Raw genomic sequence first — 20184 nt, 5'->3', positions numbered from 1 at the left:
TGTGGAATGGTTTTAGCTCTTACAGCAGCTAAACGATACAGTTCTGGAGAAGTGGCACGAGTCCCTCTGGCTGGGAAGGCAAGAGCACCAGCCTAACCCAGCTTTCGCTGTGCACACGTCAGGTTCAGGTTTTGTGGACACAACAAACATTCCGTGTGTGGCCCAGTATGACAGGCTTATCACTCAGGACACTGAACACAAGCTTCCTGTAAACACAGTTCTGAAAGGGCTTCCACACAAGCCGCCTAAGCTGTCAAGAGTCTGCCAGCCAGGGACCAGCTATCCAGGTAAGCTTATAGTCTCCACTCACATGGGCCTCATGAGTCAAAAAAAGCAAATTCCTTGGCATGGTGTCCTAAAAAATCAATGACAGTGGGCTAGCTTCCATTGCAAGTAGAATGCTTTTTATAAAGTACAGCCCTGGATAGGGACCCTTAAAAGAAACGAACACAACTTTACTGTCTCTTCTTGGTAATTCTGAATATCCTATCAGGATGTGGTCTCTCCTATGATAAACTCAGATCAGTACCTTTCTTATTTGTTTGGTTTTGATTCTTGAATGTGTATGCAGGCATTCAAATGCAATAATGGCAGATGCATGGCAAGGAGCTGTTTTCTCTCACTGCGGTTGTTAAGTGCAGGAAACCTACAGAAGGTTTTTAAATTATACTAGATCCTGGAACTCAAATATCTGATACGGTTAAGCATCTATGCTGTGAACAGCATCAATGGGATTTGTGTGTCGGCTGAGGAGCAATCGCTGTGCCTCCAGGCTGAAACGATCAGTCTCACTCATTGTTTAGGAATGTTTTTTAAAAAAGGAAAATATACTCTAAAGTCACTTCTGTCCTCAGCAACTAAACCAGAAAGAATGTAGTGAAGCTACTGAGCTCTCCCGGTATCTGCCCAGGTAGAATTCTGGACACTGGGTTAAGAAGAAGCACCCTTTGTGTTGTTCCGATGTATATCTGATGTGCACTTTCTCTGAAACAGTCTATGCTTCTCATAAACACATTCTGCCAGGGGGATTCCGAAGAGAGTATCAGAACTAATAGTTCTCTAGGAGTCAGCCAGGGAAAGTCGGTCAGAAAAGGGAATTACCAACAAGAGTGCATTTGACTCTGAACAGCTACTAGGGTATTGGATGATCCACCAACATTCTGGCAAGCAGTCTACAAAGAAAATTTTTTTAATTAAAAGTCCCTCACCAAAGTCCCACAACTTTTCTCGCTGGGCAAATGGACCTGAAACACCTTCTTGCTACTTGTACTACAATACAAGTGTCTACTCTTGAGGGTATGCCCAGCTCCTTCCCAAAGGAAGCATGACTTAGAGTCAGCAAAGCCCTGGGACAGAACAGCAGCCCTCCATGCCTTAGAAGGCATGATCCCTGACTGCGCTTTCCAGAGACAGTTGTGGAACTTCTACTGCTCAGTGCAAGGGGCAAGCAATAGGCGGAAGAAGCGGCAACTGTGCACATGCAGTCAAATGGAGATGAGAGAGGAAAAGAAGGCAGAGAAGTCAGTAGGTTTACTTACAGCCCGCGGAGCCGAAGCCAAATTTTCTCAATCTGCTCAGGTTGCAGGTGTTTCAGAGAGTTGCTCTCAAATTCTTCAATCTCCTTGGTGGGAGACTCCATCGCTGCAGGTTCTCACTGAGGATGAAGTGGGGGAGAGTTTGTGTAGTTCCTTCCCGGCCTCCTCTCCTCTCTGGGTCGGTCCAGCCCAGCAAGTCTTTCAGTCACTTTGTCACTTCCCCTGCAGCGTCCCCTGAGATGGCTCAGAGAGGGCTCGGATCGCAGGGGACTCTAGCCCCAGGTGCGCCCTGGAGGCAGCCGCGGAAACCAGCCATGATGCCCGCTACTGCCAGGGACATGGATAGGAACTGTGCTGTGCGTTGGTCCAGAAAGCACCTCGGGTCTGTTCAGGTTCTTTTTCTCCTTAAACAAAGGCACGGAAGCTCCCGGCGGCCCCTGGAGGATTTGGAGGCAAAGGGAGAGCTGGGTGGTAAGGAGTGGCGGAGAAAGTGAGGAGCTGAGTGGATTAGGCTGACCCTGAGCTCCGGGATGAGCCTCCGGGTGCTCAGACCCCTGCCCGGCTCCACCCTGCGCCCCGCCTGCCCCGCCTCTGTCGCCTCTCACTTACCAGCAGCCTTGCTGACAAGCAAGAACTGACAAGTGAGAAAAGTCGTCTGTCAGCGCCTGGCTAGGGACAGGGCTGGCACCCTGGGTGAGGAGGGAGGGGACACCATTGTCAGCAGGGCAGGAGCTCCACACCTGCCCCAGCAGGCAGCCCTTGGCCATCCAGCCCTATGCCCCGCAATGATGGCTGCCCAGCCACCCTGCATAAAGAACAGGGCTCCGAGCCCAAAGGAAGGGAAGTCTGGAGCTTCTCCGCACAAAGCCCTGGTGTTTTCTTACTAATGGATTGATTCATATTCATATTCTCTCTCTCTCTTTCTCTCTCTCCCTCTCCCTCAAAAACACAAATATTACAACAGAAGAGTTTCTTCAAACAATGCCACACGCCTCCTAGGCGTCTCTGCTGGGCGCTGGCTAGGCAGCTGTTGACTTTGGCAGTCTGTCAGCTCCACACAGCTGCACCAGACTGCTAGATGGTCCCCTTGGTCACGCACAATGTCAATAACATAATTGCCCAGCAGAATGGGACCAGGTTGGAAGGCCAAAGGATCTAAGGTTAAGGGATCAACTAAAAGGTGAGAACAACTTTTCATTGGTCAAGTCGAGTTCCATTCATGTGACATCGGCAAAGAAATAAAATGATGGTATCTACCGTCTACTTGCTCATCCATTTCGTAATTAGAAGTCATTTTCCAGTAGTTGGTCATGTACTCTAGCAAAGATACCTAGCAAGATCAGAAAAAAAAAGTGTCCCCATCACCTGTCACAGATTCAGAAATCACTCCATTAGTCCATCCTTAAAGGTGTTGAGGAAGTTAATCTTCACTGAGGTAAAGCATTATTTTATTTTTTACTTTTGGTTTTTCGAGACAGGGTTTCTCTGTAGCTTTAGAGACTGTCCTGGCACTAGCTCTTGTAGACCAGGCTGGCCTCGAACTCACAGAAATCCACTGCCTCTGCCTCCCAAGTGCTGGGATTAAAGGCATGCACCACCACCACCCAGCTGAAGTAAAGCGTTATTGCTAGGCAAAAACAACATTAAACAGCTGCTATATATTAAAGAGGAGGTCATTTACCTGAAAAAATATGATTACTTAATCAAATTCACCCAGTTGAGAATAGTGACTTGGGAAATGATATGCCAAAAGGGGAAATATTTTGGCAACTTGCTTGGGGCTAGGAGACAGAAGTATGATCCTCAAATACGGTGTTTCCATTAGCTCCTGTGTCTCGAGGGGCTGGATGTCCAAATTCAGATATGCTATAACCATACGGGTAGCAAGGGCTGTGCTAAGAACAGGAAACTTTCTGTGTCCAGTGCTGTGCTAAGTACAGAAAACTTCCTCTGTCCAGTGCTGTGCTAAGTACAGAAAACTTCCTCTGTCCAGTGCTGTGCTAAGTACAGGAAACTGCCTCTGTGCAGTGCTGTGCTAATTACAGGAAATTCTTCTGTGCAATGCTGTGCTAAGTATTGGAAATTTCCTCTGTCCAGTGCTGTGCTAAGTACAGGAAATTCCTGTGTCCAAGCACTGTGCTAAGGGCTCTCGGTGCACACACAACTCTGTGGGTCAGACATTATCCCCCTATACAACAAGAAAATGGAAACAGCGGGAAGTTACCTGTTAGGAAGAGAACCAAGCAACCAGAGTTGGAGTTGATCCTTAACCACATAAATGTCCCTGTCCCAACATCACATTCTCGGCATGTTCAAAGTGACAAATTTAAGTAAATAGATGTCCCATGTCCCTTCCACCTGCATAGTCCTTTGAAATCATGTGGAGGATTTAGACAGGAAGGCAGATTTACTAGGTTTGATTAGGTCAAAGGAAGACAATTTCGGAAGGAAAACGAACATGGTTTCATTACCATCTAGCAGATAGGAGAAGAGACAAGAAAAACTTACTAAAAAGACAAGATTCTGTGTTATGTTAGAGATTTTTATGTTACGTGTCTATTAGAAAATTGATAAAATATATAAATTTGCCTTATTTTAGGCCAGTGATAAGTTTAGCTTCCAAGACAAGATTTTGTATCATGTTAGAGATTTTTAAAGTTATGTGTCTATCAAAAAATTGATAACATATATAAATTTGCCTTATTTTAGGCCAATGATGATTTTTAAAACTGGAAGTGTCCTGAAAGGTAATTTAATTTTATTATTCTCAAAGTTTTTTAATCAAGAGAATATTTCAAATAACATCTATCTTTAAAAAGATTCCAATGTATTCCTTAACTTCAAAACATGAAGATGGAGTCACTCTTGTTGTCTGGGTACAAGGAGTTCTTAGTTCTCTGAGATCCTGTTCACTCTGTCTCTCATGTCTCTCAGCTTGTTACCTGGCCAACCACTTCACAGATGTGAAAACTGGAGAAACTCAGGAATCCTTGCCTCCTAGCTCCCTGTCAGCCTCTCTAACCACAGTAGGATATCTGTCTTACTTGACAAGTTCATGTTTTCTGGGGCTTGTTTAGCCAACGGAAAGGCAGAATGCTGGGCAGTGGCAGCAGCATTCTGGATCACGATTTCTAGAGGCATTCTGTTTGGAAGCAAGCAAATAAATAGATGCAAACTGACCCAGAAACAAAGCCTTGGAAGCCGTAATACTGCTCACAACTTCACATGGGAGGCTTATTTCTGAAGTGACTTCCTAATTCGGCTGCTTAGTCAGATTCTAGAAAAGTCTCAGATAAGCAAATATTACTAAATACACTCACACAAGCATCCAAGAACAAATATATATGAATTGCATCATATGCATGCGTACCTACGTACATGCAGAGAGCCAAAAACTTAAAATATCCCCCCTAGTATTTATGCAGTAACCTAGCCCGAGTCCTACCAACATTTGCACTAACAACATGCTGTATTAGAAATATTAGAAACCTACCAAAATATTAGAAACCCTAAAATATTAGAAACCTACCAAACTTTTTTATCCCAAACAGAGTTCAAAAAGAGATTGGATAAATTTTTGTCGGGTGAGCAGCCAAGCTTCCGTAGGCATGTGGAATGACCTCTCAAATGCCTTTCATCTCTAAGATCTGGTAATCATAACCATGGCACATATCAGTTATTGCGAACTATCATCTGCCAAGCAGTTTGCTAAGCATGTCACAGGTTGGTTCATACACTTCTTAAAACATACTTCTATATAAAATTAACACTACACTGAGATTCCATCTCACCCCTGTTAGAATGGCAAGCATTGAGACAATAAATAAAAACAATGGATAGCAAGAAAGAAGAGGAAAAAGAACCCTAATATACAGTCACCAGGGAATTTCATATGGAGGTCCCTCAAAAAGAACTACTCCATGAGCTGATTGTACCGTTTCTGAGCATTTACCTGAAAGACTGACGTCAACATCTCACACAGATGTTTGCACATCTTTTTTTATAGCACTATCCATAAGAGCTAAGTATATGACCAGCCTAGGAGTCCATCAGCAGATGGATAGAAGGAGAAAATGTGAGATACATAAACATTGGAATGTCACCTGCAGGAAAATGGATGCAGTAACTGGAGATTATCATACTAAACAAATTATGTCAGACTCACACAGACAGATGTCATATTGGGTCTCATTTGTGGGTGATAGATTTCATGCAGAAACAGAATTCTGTGTGTATGTACAAAGTGGAAGGAAAAGCAAAACTATCGATGGGGAATGAAGTGGACATTTAAGAGGTGGTGAGGAAGAACAGGAATCCAGCAATGTCCTTAGGAAACCCAGCTGTTTGTACAATGAATACATGTCAATAAAACACTTCTGCATGGCTTCTTTGTGCCCAATGGCACCAAAGAGGTGCCAAAGCTTTCTGAAAGATCGCAACCAAGAATTCGAAGACCCAGATGAGAAGGCCAAGCTCGTGCTCCGTTCTTCATGCCAGTCTACCTCCCTGAGGATCTGTAAAGAGACTAATAGAAAATACATAGCAGAGAATGCGGGGCTGCTGAGGAAACCCAGATGAGAGGGATCCTAACACTGCGGGGAGAATAGAGAGCTACATGGTGCTGGTGACATTTGAACCAGATCTCGAATGTGGATGAAAAGGCCGTTCTCCTTGAAGGTGGTTGAAGGCGATGACATCTCAAGATTAAGCGTTGAATCGCTGTCCATGTAGCTAGGGACACTAGCATAGAATGTTGCAAGGAGACTTGAGAAACCAAGAGTGGTTCTCAGAAAAAGTGTCATATCGCATGTGCAGGGTGTCTGCCTGGCAGAAACGGCCTCATGCATGCTGAACTGAACATGGTCATCTAGGCCTTCCATAGCATATCCAAGAGTCTCGAGGCAAATGATAGCCAGAGCTCTGTTAGGATTCCATCTATGAGATAGAAACAAGATTCTCAACTGAAAACACACATACAAGTCATTATACAGACTGAGCAGCCTATAGTTAGGAATAGATATAATTATACATACATGCACATAACCTCAATTAATGAAAAAAAGAGGCCATAAACTTAAAAAAGTGCAAGGAGGGGTATATAGAAGGGTTCACAAGGAAGTAAAGGAATGGAAAAAATATATAACTTAATTATAATCTCAAGATAAAAGAAAACTTAGTTAAACAAATGTCAAAACGAAGGAAAGAAGATGGACAGGTTCAGACCCAATCAAAAAGGGCTACCTCCCTTGGGCAATGACGGCAGCTACAAGATTGTGCCTGCTTGCTTAGACGTCTTGAAGCCAGCCTGTGTCCTTGACCCATTTTCACAATTAGCCGGTACTTTACCAAGAGTGTTGAGGAGAAAATTCCGAAGACATTTGGGCTGCTAAAGTGACAGCAGGCATAACAACAGCCCTCCTTTCTGCCCACACCAGATGTGAGCCTCATTTCAGAGGCTGTTTTTCTTCAGTGGTTCCCCTCTGGCAGGGCCTATGAAACCCTGTCACACAGGCTTCCCCTCTGACATCATTTCTGTTTGGTTTTAGGATTCGGGAAGATCTCTGTCCCAGAAACTGCTGTCACTACACAAACAAGGTAGAGAACTGGTAGCCTCACCCTCATCTAAAATGCAGCTCTAAACAGCTAGTCACAACCACAGGCCTTTAGAGTGACCCAGAGCATCTGGGGAAACAGACAGGGTTGGGGCTGTGGAGATGGGTTGATAGGTAAAGTGCTTCCCACACAAGTGTTAAGATATGAGTTTGAATCCCCAACATCCCTGATTAAAAGAAAGGAAAAAGACAGGACCAGAATATGTGCCTATAATCCATGCACTGGAGGGGGGAAGTCCCACCTCAAGATTAAGGTGAAGAAGCAACTGAGTAACAAACCCATCACCAACCTCTGACCTACACATACATACACATGTGCACACACATAAAGAAAATCACTCTAAGGCCATGTCCAAATAACATCATGCCACATCATGAGTGATGTTAGTTTTAAGGGTGAAATGTATCCTAACTCTTTCCTCTTATCCTTAAAAAAAGAAAAAGGGTAAAGCGTAGGACACGGCCTACACATTTTCCCTTCTCTGACAAGATCCTGCAGCGGTTGTGATGAGAGAACACGTCCTCCAGCAGGCTGCATGGGCACATCACTACATCACTAAGACAAAATTCTCCTCTCTGACTTTAGCCAGGCTGAGATAGTGGAGTCTGGCTGGGTTCCTGCCCAGTGCACACTTGCCCTGATGGGAAAGCCACAGTCTAGCCTATACTAGTCAGGCTTCTTTTTATTAAAGCTCAAAACAGCTGCAAAAAAAATGCTACTTGTGAACTCACCATGCTGGATATGACCGTAGGAGTCACATCCTTGGCTACTCAGGTTATGAACATCATTCCTCTGAGCGAAGTGGTCAGCTAGGGGTGGTGCATGACATACATAGACCCAATCATCTCCTTATGGGGGGTATGATGTGGTTATACGAGTAAAAAGCAATGTTCAGTTTTCTTTGAGATAAAATATAGTCTTGAAGCTATCTTAGCCTTGCATTATTGGTTCCACCATGTGGAAAGAATATATATTAAAAAGAAAAAATGGCAACATAGAGAACCAGAGAGGACTAATGAGACAAAGGAACAAAATGTGAAAACTATTTTGAGACTCTTGATCCTGCTATACCTAAATCCAGAACCATCCACCCATGGACTTTGAAGTTGCATGAAACCAAGTATAGACCCTTCCCTATTTTTTCTACATTTATTAGTTCTGGTCAGATTTGTGTCACTCCTCCTATAAAGGACAATCATAAGAAGTAAAAACAATGACTGCCCAATGTCTCGAACACCAAGACTCTCATAAACAGCTCCCCCCTCTCTCCTCCATATAAAAGAGCACCAGAGAAGGAAACGAGAATGCTACGCAGAGCGCACCCATGGCAAATAAACCTAAGAACCCTTTATTATTCAGATGGGAAGATGCATCTGGAATTTTGTCTCTCGATGATGCCCTACCAAATCATTGCCATGGAACATTGGCTTCTCAACACTGAATGAGTCGTCTGTGACCATCATCATCCCTGTTTTAAATTGTAGCAGCTGAGACATCGCCTGTCCCATCCCACCCACTCACCAACGGAGACCCTGGCTTCACCCTGCCAACCTATGATCCTCCAGCAACTGGCAGGCTGTGTGCTAGTGCCCGGTGGCCACTCTGCCTCTTGAAATACACTGCTAAGCCAGCAGAATTAACTTGGCTGTGCTAATAAAATTGAAATTTTTCTTCATGTAAAAGTGCTGATGCTATTCCAGTCAGCCAAATTCTGGTCCAAACGCACATAAATCAGCCAGTTGTTCTTTGTACAGCTGTAAAGCAAGTTAGACTATGGGATGCCTCTGCGTTGCTCGCAAAGATCTTGCCATCCTTTTTCCTGAGCCTCCGATCCTCCTAGGAAGGAAATGGCATTGCTCAGGGTTAGTGTCTTCACAGGAGACTGAGCAGTGAAGCTGAGTGGAAAGTCATCTTCCAACCCACTGTTCAGTCTCACAACGGCTTCACACCCACCGAACACTTGCGTTCAATGGCGTGCTTATAGTTGGCAAGAAGGAATGCCCCCTGAACATGTAGGCCGTTAGCAATGGCTTCCAGAGGAAGTCTCTCAGGAAATGCATAAACCAGAGGGCATAAGTCCCAGGGAAGTGGGATGCTCTGACTTACAGTAGCAAAGAACCTTCAGTGGTGTTCACAATGGGGTCAGGACTTTGGGCCGCCTGGACTGTCATGTTAAAGCTGAGGGTTTCCTTTGCTCTTACCAATGAGCAAGTGTTAGAATGAATCCAACAGAAATGTAGTCTAGGCAAACTATGATAGAAGAAAAAAAAGGTTTTCCATCATTTCTGGAAGTCCACTAGAGGTAAAGATTTATACATCTATATAACTGGGGGAAATACCCTACAATAGCGTGATATTTTCTAAATTTATTCATTAATTCAACAAACATTTTCATAATATGAGCTATTCAATGGTCAGCAAGAATGGTCTAGCTACTGTGCTATTGAGCTTCAATCTACTCGGATAAATGGCTGTAAGCAGATCAGAAAAGAACAGATAGGTCATTGCAAAGGTAACTGATAAAACAAAAATAAAGAATCTCAGGCATTGTGCACACCTTTAACCCTAGCACTTGAGACACAGAGGTGGTAGATTTCTGTGAGTTTGAGGCTAGTAGAGTCTACAGAGTGAGTTTCAGGCAGGCCAGGGCTACCTAATAAGACACTACCTAAAGAAAGAAAAGAAAAGAAAAGAAAAGAAAAGAGAAGAGAAGAGAAGAGGTAAAAAGAAAACACACAAAGCAATCAAAAAGAAATAACATAATACACAGAATAATGGGGACGTGACCTGTATTTGAATAGAGTGGGTTTTCAGATGTGTTTTTCTGTATAATGAGTCAAAAATCACTGTCTTAAAGTGCATTATTCAATATGCTTTAGTGGGTACAACACTAAATTTGGTTTCACTGTCATATCTGGTACCTTGGTGGGAACAGCTAGAAGACTTCTACCTCTCCTGTCCTCTCCCCTTCCTGCCTCCTCCCTAACTGGCACACTTCCTCTATGTGTTGTAAGGATGTGGCTAGCTTAAACTTCCTTACCTGGCAACTTCATTGCAAGGAGGAGGCAGATGCTGCCAGACCTCTTAAAATCTAGGCTCCAAAATGGCACTGCATCCTTCCTGCTACATTTGGTTAGCTGAAGCAAACATCAGGAAACTAGGTCTGAATTGCTGGAAGAGAAATACACCCCACTTTTTCATGGAGGAATGAGAAGCCACTGATTTTCCAGCCCTCTTTGATCTACCCACTGTCAAGGACGGCCTCTATGAGTAACATCCAAAATATTGGGAGTTGGCAGAATAGCAGAAAAATCTCTGGGAAAACAACAACAACAACACAGTCTGCACAAGGATCCTGAAACAGGAAAGAGCTTGAGGAACTTAGGACCCGACCAAGGCAAACTGTGTAAGATCCTTGCAAGCAGCTAGTAAATGGGGCCAGAGCAACTTAAGGGTCTATTCATCAGAGGTCTCCCAAGAACAGGGGTCGTGAAACCCAGTCCATCGCTGTTCCTCCAGGGACTTCTCAGAGAGTGACTGCGAAATTCATTTCCTTGAAAGCCAAAGGTTTCGTTTATGGTTCATGCTGGTACATGAGAGGCTTGGTAACAAAGCTACCGGATCTTCCCCTGGGTCTGGAGCTGCTGTAGGGCTAACCAGGGAAAGGCGGTGAGTGAGTGCTGCCCAGAGTCATCTTTCAGGGCACGAAGAGTTCATTTTCAGCTCTCTGGCAGAGGATGATCAGTCCTTGAGCGCTCCGAGTAAATCAAATGGTATTCTTCATGTGACTCAGCCCTCGGGGACATGGGAGAAAGTACCTGCTCCTGACAGTTGTTTCAAAATTGTCCTTGGGGACCCATCAGTGTCCAAACTGGACTCAAAGATTCTCAAAACTGAACCGATTTTAAGACTCAGAATAAAGGGATTCAATCTTGTTTAATCTCTTTTGCTTGAATGTTCTTTAGAGAGCTTTGATAACAATAACAACAATAAAAGACCCATAGTGCACCATAAATGTCCAGAATTCTCAACACATAGAAACTGCCAAAATTGGTATTTGTGGCTATTCCTCCCTCTGACGTTGTTCCACTAAGCAGGGACTGGAACTTGATTTGTGTACAGTGTATGTGCTGGGAGGGTAGGGGGATGAAAAGTTACAGGAACAATGAAAAGTAAGTTGCATGCAAAGCCAATCTCAGGGAAAGCCTCTGATGTTGTTCATACCAACAACACCAGCATGAGACCAGGGGCCTCTCCCGTACAGCTCTACCCGTACCCCTATCCACCACCTCAGCTAGATCCAGGGAGGAATAAAGTCTCCAAGGTGAGATGTAGGAGGCAGTTAGGGATTCTAACCAAAGCACTGAAGGGAAAGAGTGCTGAGTTCTTAAAAGCTGCTCACATCAAGTCAATGAAGATCCTGCCAGAAAGCATTCTGTTCTTATTGGGCAAAGCAAAGGGAGCCTCTAAATCACCATAGAGCTTCCTCTCCCCTGCCCAGGCACAAAGATCATTTGTGAAAGTAACTCCTCGCATATTCAGAAAACAGTAGAAGAGCCTTCTGCAAACTCTGTGGAAGCTGGGCCCATCAACATAACGGTTCCTACCAATGGTTAGATATTTCCCATACAGCCCTATTCCATATCTAACTCAACCCATCAGAAAGCAACCATTCTGTCAGATAGATTCTAAGGGACCCCTAAGGCTGCTGCTGTTATCTTGGACTTCTGGCCCCATTTCCTATTCACTGGTTGCTGCTTTATCTGTCTCACTACCTGACCAGAGAGGAAATTTTAATATATAATAGTCCTGAAGCCTCTGCAACAGTTACAGTAGAAAACAAATTTCTTAGCGTGGCGAAGGTCATGACTTAGGAGCTACATAACCTTATCAAGCCAAGCTTGATAACCTTGGCTCTTAGGAACAGCCTTCCCATCAAAATGAAGAAGGGTTGCGTCAGAATACTGGCAGGGAGACTTACATCACTGAGTCTGTTTATAAGTTTGATTAGCACGTGACTGTGAGCCTGCCTGCCCCGGGTGCTAGCTAGGTCTGGAAGCCATACCTGTAAAAGCATAAACTACATAAAACATAAAGAAAAAAATGGAAGGAAGGAAAACTTGCTCCCTAAAAAGCTGTGGAATATTTTATAGCATGAAGATTTCAGGAAATGACTGGCTTTCTCTCTTTCTTAAACCAATTAAGCAGGTGCTTAAATCTGGGAGCTTATCATCAGGGTTTGCACTGCAAAGTACCTATGAGTGCACGACTCTAAGCCTTCAGGCAGTGCCCTACGCCACATCATCTCACACTTCCAGACACAGATCTGCTGGCTGAGGCCCCTTGCTTGGCATTTTTTGCAAGCACTTGGGGCCAGGTTTTCTAATCAGCAGGCTACATATGCCATGGCAGCTGGAACCCCTAAGCAGCAAGGAGGCCTCATTTGTCCCAGCTGCGGCTAACCAGAGCACCAAATCAATATCCTGTCAGAGGGTGCTTTCTTGGCAGCAACTGCGATTGCTAGCACTCCAGTGACTCTGTGACGTCACCAGGTGTTTGCACAGCCGAGGAAAATCCCTCTTTGCACCACTAGCTCTGACCTCACTGTAGGAGAGACACTCACCCATCTCTAATCACCCGTGAAATGCTGCAGAAGGGAACAAGGGGTGCTTAGGACAGCCTGGGAAGAAGCAGCCCAAGGGGGTGACCAAATGTGACTCATTGCTTCACGTTTCAAGGAAACCTGGATCATGGGTTGGCTTGCGTCCAAGGGACACAGAAGACAGAGAATGCCTTTCCTGTTCCCAGCAGACAAAGGCAGAGCAATGCAGCAAAAGGAAGGTCGCCAATAGCAATAATGCATTGGGACCCATGACTGACAGATTTTCAGCTATCTCAGTAACTGGGAAGTTGTCAAAATAGAGCTCTGAAAGGCCATATGTGGACAGAGCCTCTGCTGTTACTGAAAGGGCAGGTTAACCCTGGACAGCATCCAGAAGGCACCTCTGTCCCGTCCTGTCCTCGAGTGGTGGCCGTGAGAACCATGGCAATAATCACCATAGCCAGTTTGTATATCGGATGCATTGTATGTACTGCTCTTTCTGCAAGCCAATTGCCCGCGAAGTCCTTTCGTGGAACTTTCCGAAGCAGGCTCAAGGTCACAGACACACAGGTGGAACTGAATGGAAACCAGAGGCTGCCATTGACCTACAGAACACTGGTGCCTCTCAGAAGCAGGCATTCTGGGAGCAAGTTTACAAGTTGATCTGATCACACAGGTTCTCTCACCATAGTGCTCTCTGGCTTGGCAATTACTGACCACTGCAGGCCCCCTTTAAACAAGAGCAGAAAGACTCAGTACAGCAGCCACCCGAGGCTCCAGCTGTGGGCAGCTACAATGCTGGAATTAAAAGGCAGCTGGAGTTCCTGCTGTGGAGACCATTTCAGTCATTTGGCTGAGGCTCTCAAAATAGGCCCTTGGGACTCAGAACTTGACGGAGCGGCCTGCTGTGAAAGTGCCAGGGACCAGGGGATGTAGATGCACAGTTTCCACAGGGAGGTAGCATGCTCCTCCCCACAGTCTCCAATAACGCAGAGAATCTATAAGCATGGAAGCACTGAGCAAAACCCAGGAAGCAGAGTTGGGTTTACCCAAGACATCCTCTGTCACATGAAGCACTTCCTTGCTCTTGCCTCAAAGCATTATTCTTCCTCTCTAGCACAGGGGTGGGAGGAATCACACAGAAATGTCTGCCTGCTTTTTATAAGACAGAGCAAAATGGTTTTTTAATATTGTCTTTTCAGCTCTTCCCAGCCAGTTCATCTACCTTTTTTTCTTGATGCACACAAGATATTTGAGAAATCAAAAGAAAACACGTGCCTAGAATGACACACGGAAATGAAGACAAATGAGGAGAGCTGGATTAAATGCTACCGAGCTGGAAATAGCATGGAGCCTTACTGTTAATAACATTAGCAGCAGTAACAGCCCATTATCTTCCTTTGGGACAGCCCTGTTCACAGGCTTCCCAAGTCAGGCCCCAGAATTACCCTGGGCTCCCCAGGGCTCTGGCCTCTGTGATCCCGGCTCGCTGCAGATTAATGGAATATTCCTTACACCTGTCCCTGCGCTGTTTGTCCTGTCGTTCTAGCCATGGTGACAAGCTTTCATTCCAGGGATCCAGATGATAATGACCTTGACATGTGCAGGCTTTTCTCGCACCACCCAGGAGCTGAGTCCCCCCCCCCCATGCCAACACCAAACAAAGGCCGCTGCCCACCGCCTTCTCTGTGCCGGCTTCATTTCCCTTCGGGTGTATACCAGGAGCTGGACAGTAGATCGGACGGTAGTGCTAATTTTAGATTTCTGAGGAATGTGCATACTGTTTCCTATCGTCGTCGTAATGAAACACGCTCCTCTCAACAGCGTGTAAGAGCTCCTTTTACGCCACAGACCTCCAGCATTTGATGTATATTTTTAATAGTAGCTACTCTGTCTTGAGTGAGATAAAAACGTAGTTTTGCTTGGCCTTTTTCTGATGGCTAAGGATACTGAGCAACTGTTTTCACACTGGCCACTTGTACGTCTTCTTCAAAGTATCTGTTCAGACCACTTACCCAATTCGGTTTTGATGACCTGTTTTGCTAATGTTTTTAAGAAGTTCTTTCTGAAGCCTGGGTGTTAACCTTGTCCCACAAACAGCTGGCAAAATATTATCTCCTACTCTGTGAATTGTGTCTTCACTTTAGGGTTCCCTTCACTGTACAGAAGCCTTCTGCTTGGTGGAATCCATTTATCAGCTCTTGCTTTTGTTTACTGGGCTACTGAGTTTTCACTTGGAAAATTTTTACCTGTTCTATTATCTTTGTTTTTTGTTTTTGTTTGTTTGGTTTTTTTTTTTTTTTTTTTTGGTTTTTCGAGACAGGGTTTCTCTGTGGTTTTGGGCCTGTCCTGGAACTAGCTCTTGTAGACCTGGCTGGTCTCTAACTCACAGAGATCCGCCTGCCTCTACCTCCAGAGTGCTGGGATTAAAAGTGTGCGCCACCACTGCCTGGCTCTGTTCTATTATCTTGACATGTGTCTTTTCTGGTAATGTCTGGCATTAAGAGCTTTGGCCCATTCTTCATTGGTTTTCATACAGGGTAAGAGATGAGGATCTAATTTCAGTCTTTACCTGGATATCCAGTTCAGGGCACCACCTGATGAAGACATTTAATTCTCTTTACTATTGTGTAGCAATGAGGGCTGTGATCTTCACCTCTTGCCCCACTGCCTTTCCTAGAACTTGTCTTACTAAACACTCACTAGGAAACTTTGTTATTTATAGATGAGGAAGGTGGGGGCCGCTACAGTAAAGCTGGGATTTGAACTCAGAGCACCTTGATGAATTGTTGATCAACTATTCTGAGAGCACAGATACAAATGAAATAAATTCAGTGCTACATTGGCGCCCAGCACTGTGAGGGAAAGGACAAAGAAAAGCAGAGACTACGAATGTATGATGGGGGAAGGCAGCTGGGGTTGGCCTCAAGGAGAAAGGAAAGATGTAAACAAAGACTTGAAAGAAATTTGAGAGTGAGCCGAAGATCACGACAGGTATAAGGAAGAACCAGGTTGCGTAACAGTCCAGGGAATCAATGGTGTACAAAGCTGGGTCTGGAAGAGCCAGGAATGACTATTAGAAATAAGATGGAGAAATCAGGCAGAAGAGGGTCATGATCCTGTGTCAGTCATGGTAAAGACTGGGCTTTCACTCAAAATGAACCGGGGACTCCTGTCAAAAGCAGAGCAGGGACCAACTGCAACCTGGTTTTGATTAAGACTACTTTAAGAGTTACCAGCACTCAATGGTTGTTGAGAGAGGAGGAATCAGTTTTCTCTGAGGAAACGCCCCCCTGATAGATTATCCAATCTCAAATGGACAATCCCTAAACATACCTAGAATAACACTAAATGGACTCAGGAGATTGGGTGTACACATATATATACATACGTGTATGATATGAATTTGAGGGGAGCGTGGGGTTATTGAAAGAAGGAGAGGGGGGAGTGGAAATGGTGAAAACACAGTACTCATGCATAAACCACTAAAACACAGAAAACACTGCTTACTGAGAGGGGACATGGCAGAGGCACAGGGCAGAAATGAGCAGACAGGATATAGGCAGCATCCAGTCAGTCAAAGGCAATGGAGGCCCAAGTAGGATGGTAGACATGGAGATGAGCAGTAGTATTGATATATGTATGAGAAGGGAGGAGAAGGGAGAAGGGAGCCCAAGGAATAGACCCAAAATCTGTTTGGGCTCATCCCTGCATTCTGAGGAGGCAAACCTGGAAGCTGCCGGTTCACTTGCAAGGCCAAATCAATGGAAAGGAAAACACCATGATGTATTAGTTTTCTGGCTTCCTTTCTTGCACGAGAGAGATGTTTGATACTTCTTTCTCTGGGCAGCTGTGAGGATGGAGGGGCTCCTCTAAAAGCCTGCATGCTTCACTTGACTTCATTTACATAAAGCAAGCTTTAAGAAGCCTTCCCTTGGTGATGCCCCCAACCTTGCCGCCACCCGTGACTGCTGCTCACCTGGCTGGCGGGTTCTCTGGATACCCTATTTGGTGCTACCCAGGGTCACTTCTGCTCTACTTTCTGAAGCCAGGAGCACTAGGAAGACACGGAACTCCAGATGGCAAGTGCCAGAAGCCAGGGCTGTCTGTCCCTTCTCCAGTCATTAACAAGGCCAGCATTTCTGGATACCCTAGGCAAGCCATCAGCTCTGAGCCCAATCAAGCACAACTGTAGAGTTCCTGGTGAGATCTCACTACGTGGCCAGGAAGACAGCTTGTGGGGGGAAAGCAGAAATCATGAGGTTTTACAGATGGTACGCCTCCATCTACCTTGCTTTTAGAAATACCAAAGTGGAAAGTCAAAGATGATAGAAAACATATTTCTACTAAGGAAAATTATAAAACACACCTACTACATTTAAGGCATTACACTGAGGAAAGCATCATCTTGCACAATCTATACAGCATGGGAAACCAGCATCGTTTTCTCTATTTATCTGTAAGGTTTAGGAAGCCAAGTCCTTTCCCCAAAGACAGCCAGATGTCTGACTTCAAAATGCAGCTTTTTGCCAGCTGTCCCTAAGATGACCAACTGTCCCTGTCTCCAGCTCTAAGTGGTTCCTGGACCTTTGTTTTTAAATATATGGAAGTCTTAGGAAGCAAGAACAAGACAGTCACCTCACTCCCTCTTAACTCTTGTAGTATATGCATGGAAAAATCTAGCCACTTAAGAAGTGCCTGGCAGATGATGGAGAATAAGTACCCAGTAGGCTGGCCTTTCAGAAGAGCACATTGCTCCCCACCCCATTCACACCCATGTTCTGAAAACACAAGAGTTGAGTCCCTAAAAAAAGAAAAATCTGCTCCAAGGCATTAACCCTTGCTTTCCCCTCCCATGATCCTCCAGCTGATCCCTGCTAGCAAGCTTCTGGCTGGAGGTCAACAGATGCTCTCACTCTGATCATAATTTGTGCTTCTGTTGAATTTACTCCAGCCCAGGAGTCTGGCCTGCAGCTCCCTGAAGGGCTTTCGTAGCTCAGGATCAGATCCAGCTGCTCAGGGTTGGATTTCACTTCCTCAGAATCTGGGCTGCACTAGGGTCTAGGAGTGCTGCTCACTCGTTCATTCCACAGACACTGACGCCTGCCTTGTACCACTGCTGGGCCGTCACATGACCTCTGCTGCATAGCTTTCTAGGGCAAGTCCAGGTTTATATATCTGAAACCCGCAAAAAGACATCAGCGATTTCCCTCAAGATCACTTTAGCTCCTTTCTACTTAACAGTAAACTTTCTGACTCAAGCCGGTGCCTTGTCGTGGGAATTAAAAATGTCTTCTTCCTGTTACAAACATTTTAAACTCAGAACAAAGCACACATAGTGAGTATGGAAATGAAGATGCTGGGGTCTACAGTGTTCTTTGAAATACGTCAGAAAACAATGTGGACTGATAGATACTAGAGGAATGGATTTAAGTGACTATCAATTATATACTTGAAACTTCATTTCAATGTTAGATAGGCATGGAAGATGATAAGTGAGACACTGGCCATCCTATGCCAACAATGTCAGTTCACATGATGTCCCAGAGGCAGGGATTCCAGGGTTGGAGTGGTATACTTTGTATCATGCACATTTTTCCACAATCAAAACAAATAAAATAATTTTTAATGTTGAGGCAAGCAATCCACTATTGAGAAATTTTCTCTAGCACAGAGGCCATTGGCATGGAGGCTAGGCAGGAAATCCACAAATAGGTTACAGAAACACAAAAGAAAATTAAGTAAACTTTACTAAAACAATCCAAAAAAGAAAAAAAAAAGTTTGATTCTCTAGGAGTGAAAGATATACACAGATAATTTGGTTTGAATAGAATAAAGTACTTGAAAGAGGAAACCCTATGTTGAGATGATGAACTCTGGACTGAATGAGAAAATCTCACATCCCTTCCAAACATGTCTTCCATCTAGCTGTGCTCTCCCGTACAGCAGCGTGTTCACTGGGCCTCCCTCCACTCTATACACGCAATTTTAAATAACAGTCTCAGGTTAAGTGTTCCTTCAAGTCCTTTGCAAGTCAAAATTTTGTACTTTTTTGGAAATATTTTTTATCTTTTGTGTAAGTTCTTGTATATTATAGTTAAGTAAATACTAAAGAAATGGATTTTAAGTCAAGCCTGCAAGAGCTTGAGTGTCACTGTGCACAGAAGACAGCCAGCCCTGCCGGCCCATGCCAATCAACTCACCTCCAGGTACTCTGACCTTCTAGAGGTGCACACGTTCCTCTTTCCTTAAGCACAAAAACACCATGTTGCTTCTCCGTGTTGCTCTGATTGGCTAGAGCTGCTGTCCTGCCTCCCCTCCCTCACACCCTTCCAGATATGGGTGCAGAATGCCTGGGTCCACTCTGACCCTTCCTACAATCCACTCAACCACTACATCTTTTGGGGAAGGGGGTGCTTCTCTGACCTTCACGTTCCTTCCCATGCCCTTTATCACAACCATCAACACGAAAACAGTCATTTTATCTTTTGCATCATCTTTGCTCTAGTCCATTATCAGCTATCCTTACATTGACAGGTTTGGTTTGCTTTGCTTTGACTTCCCGTGATATGCTGTCTGCTCAGCACATGAGTCTTAACAGAGAGCATCCCCCAGGCCCTTTCCCTCCTCAGGTGTATTAGAGAAGCTACTCAGCCAGCCCTATAACTTTATAGGAAAGAAGCAAGCAGGGAGGGAAGCAGGAGGGGAGTCAACATTCTCTTTGTTCCATCAAACCTCAGTATTTTCTATGTCATTCCTAAAGGGAAAAAAGAAGTCTCATTTGAAGAAATAAGTGGTATAAATTCTACTGTGTTTGACAGGAAAATAAATCCATTGTTCTGGCTGCTGCCATTAGTCATCCAGCGCCATGATTTAAGCAGCGGCATAGCAGAGCGTTCATCTCCCTCACCTTAAAATACACAGCGCTTACAGGCTCTGAGCTGTTAATCTCTGCTGTGTTAAGGAAGGAATAAAGATTGTGCTTTACTAAATTTTTCAGAAAGCCACGTGAGGATGCCAGTCTTTGCTAAGGTAATGCATAACTCCTTGAGGAGTCAAAGCAACCCTGTCCCGCTTTGCTCTGCACTGAACCATCTGTAATTCACCTCCTTACCAACATAAGAAAGGCAAGGCCCAAACGCTAAGCAGTGAACACACAGACATACTTGTTTTCCTGCACCCTATTTCCTCTTTGCCGTCCCAACCTCCATTCCTACCCTGGATCAGAGGTGACAGACAATCTTACATTCTCCCCAGCACTTGAACAACGATGCTGGAGGAAAAAGAAAGAATTGAACAAACATGCTTTTGATATGGCTGCTCTGAATCACTGCGGCCTCGTTCTACCTAATGGAACTCCAGGTGGCACAGCAGACTGAACCACCTGAGTGTTTCACTCTAAGCTGACATCACTTCTCACCCTAAGACTCCAGT

At 44.7% G+C, this 20184-nt stretch overlaps 1 protein-coding gene across 6 annotated transcripts in view; it reads right to left on the bottom strand.

The window, feature by feature from the left end:
- The window catches only part of Pde1c (phosphodiesterase 1C), a 528369-nt gene that overhangs the window by 268881 nt on the left and 239304 nt on the right, over positions 1 to 20184 (bottom strand). The window contains exons 1-2 of one of the 6 annotated variants that reach the window (XM_057762584.1): positions 2145 to 2344; positions 1539 to 1972 (exon numbers count right to left, since the gene is read on the bottom strand). The exons of the other annotated variants lie outside the window; for them this stretch is intronic. Coding sequence (XP_057618567.1) covers positions 1539 to 1639 — 101 coding nt within the window. The 5' untranslated portion in view covers positions 1640 to 1972; positions 2145 to 2344. Of the gene's footprint in view, positions 1 to 1538; positions 1973 to 2144; positions 2345 to 20184 lie in introns of those variants that run through there. 6 annotated transcript variants of the gene reach the window in all.

This window comes from Chionomys nivalis, chromosome 1 (assembly GCF_950005125.1).
Source record: "Chionomys nivalis chromosome 1, mChiNiv1.1, whole genome shotgun sequence".
Lineage (NCBI taxonomy): Eukaryota > Metazoa > Chordata > Mammalia > Rodentia > Cricetidae > Chionomys > Chionomys nivalis.
The sequence above is the reverse complement of the archived record's forward strand: the minus strand, read 5'-3'. Positions and strand labels throughout refer to the sequence as shown.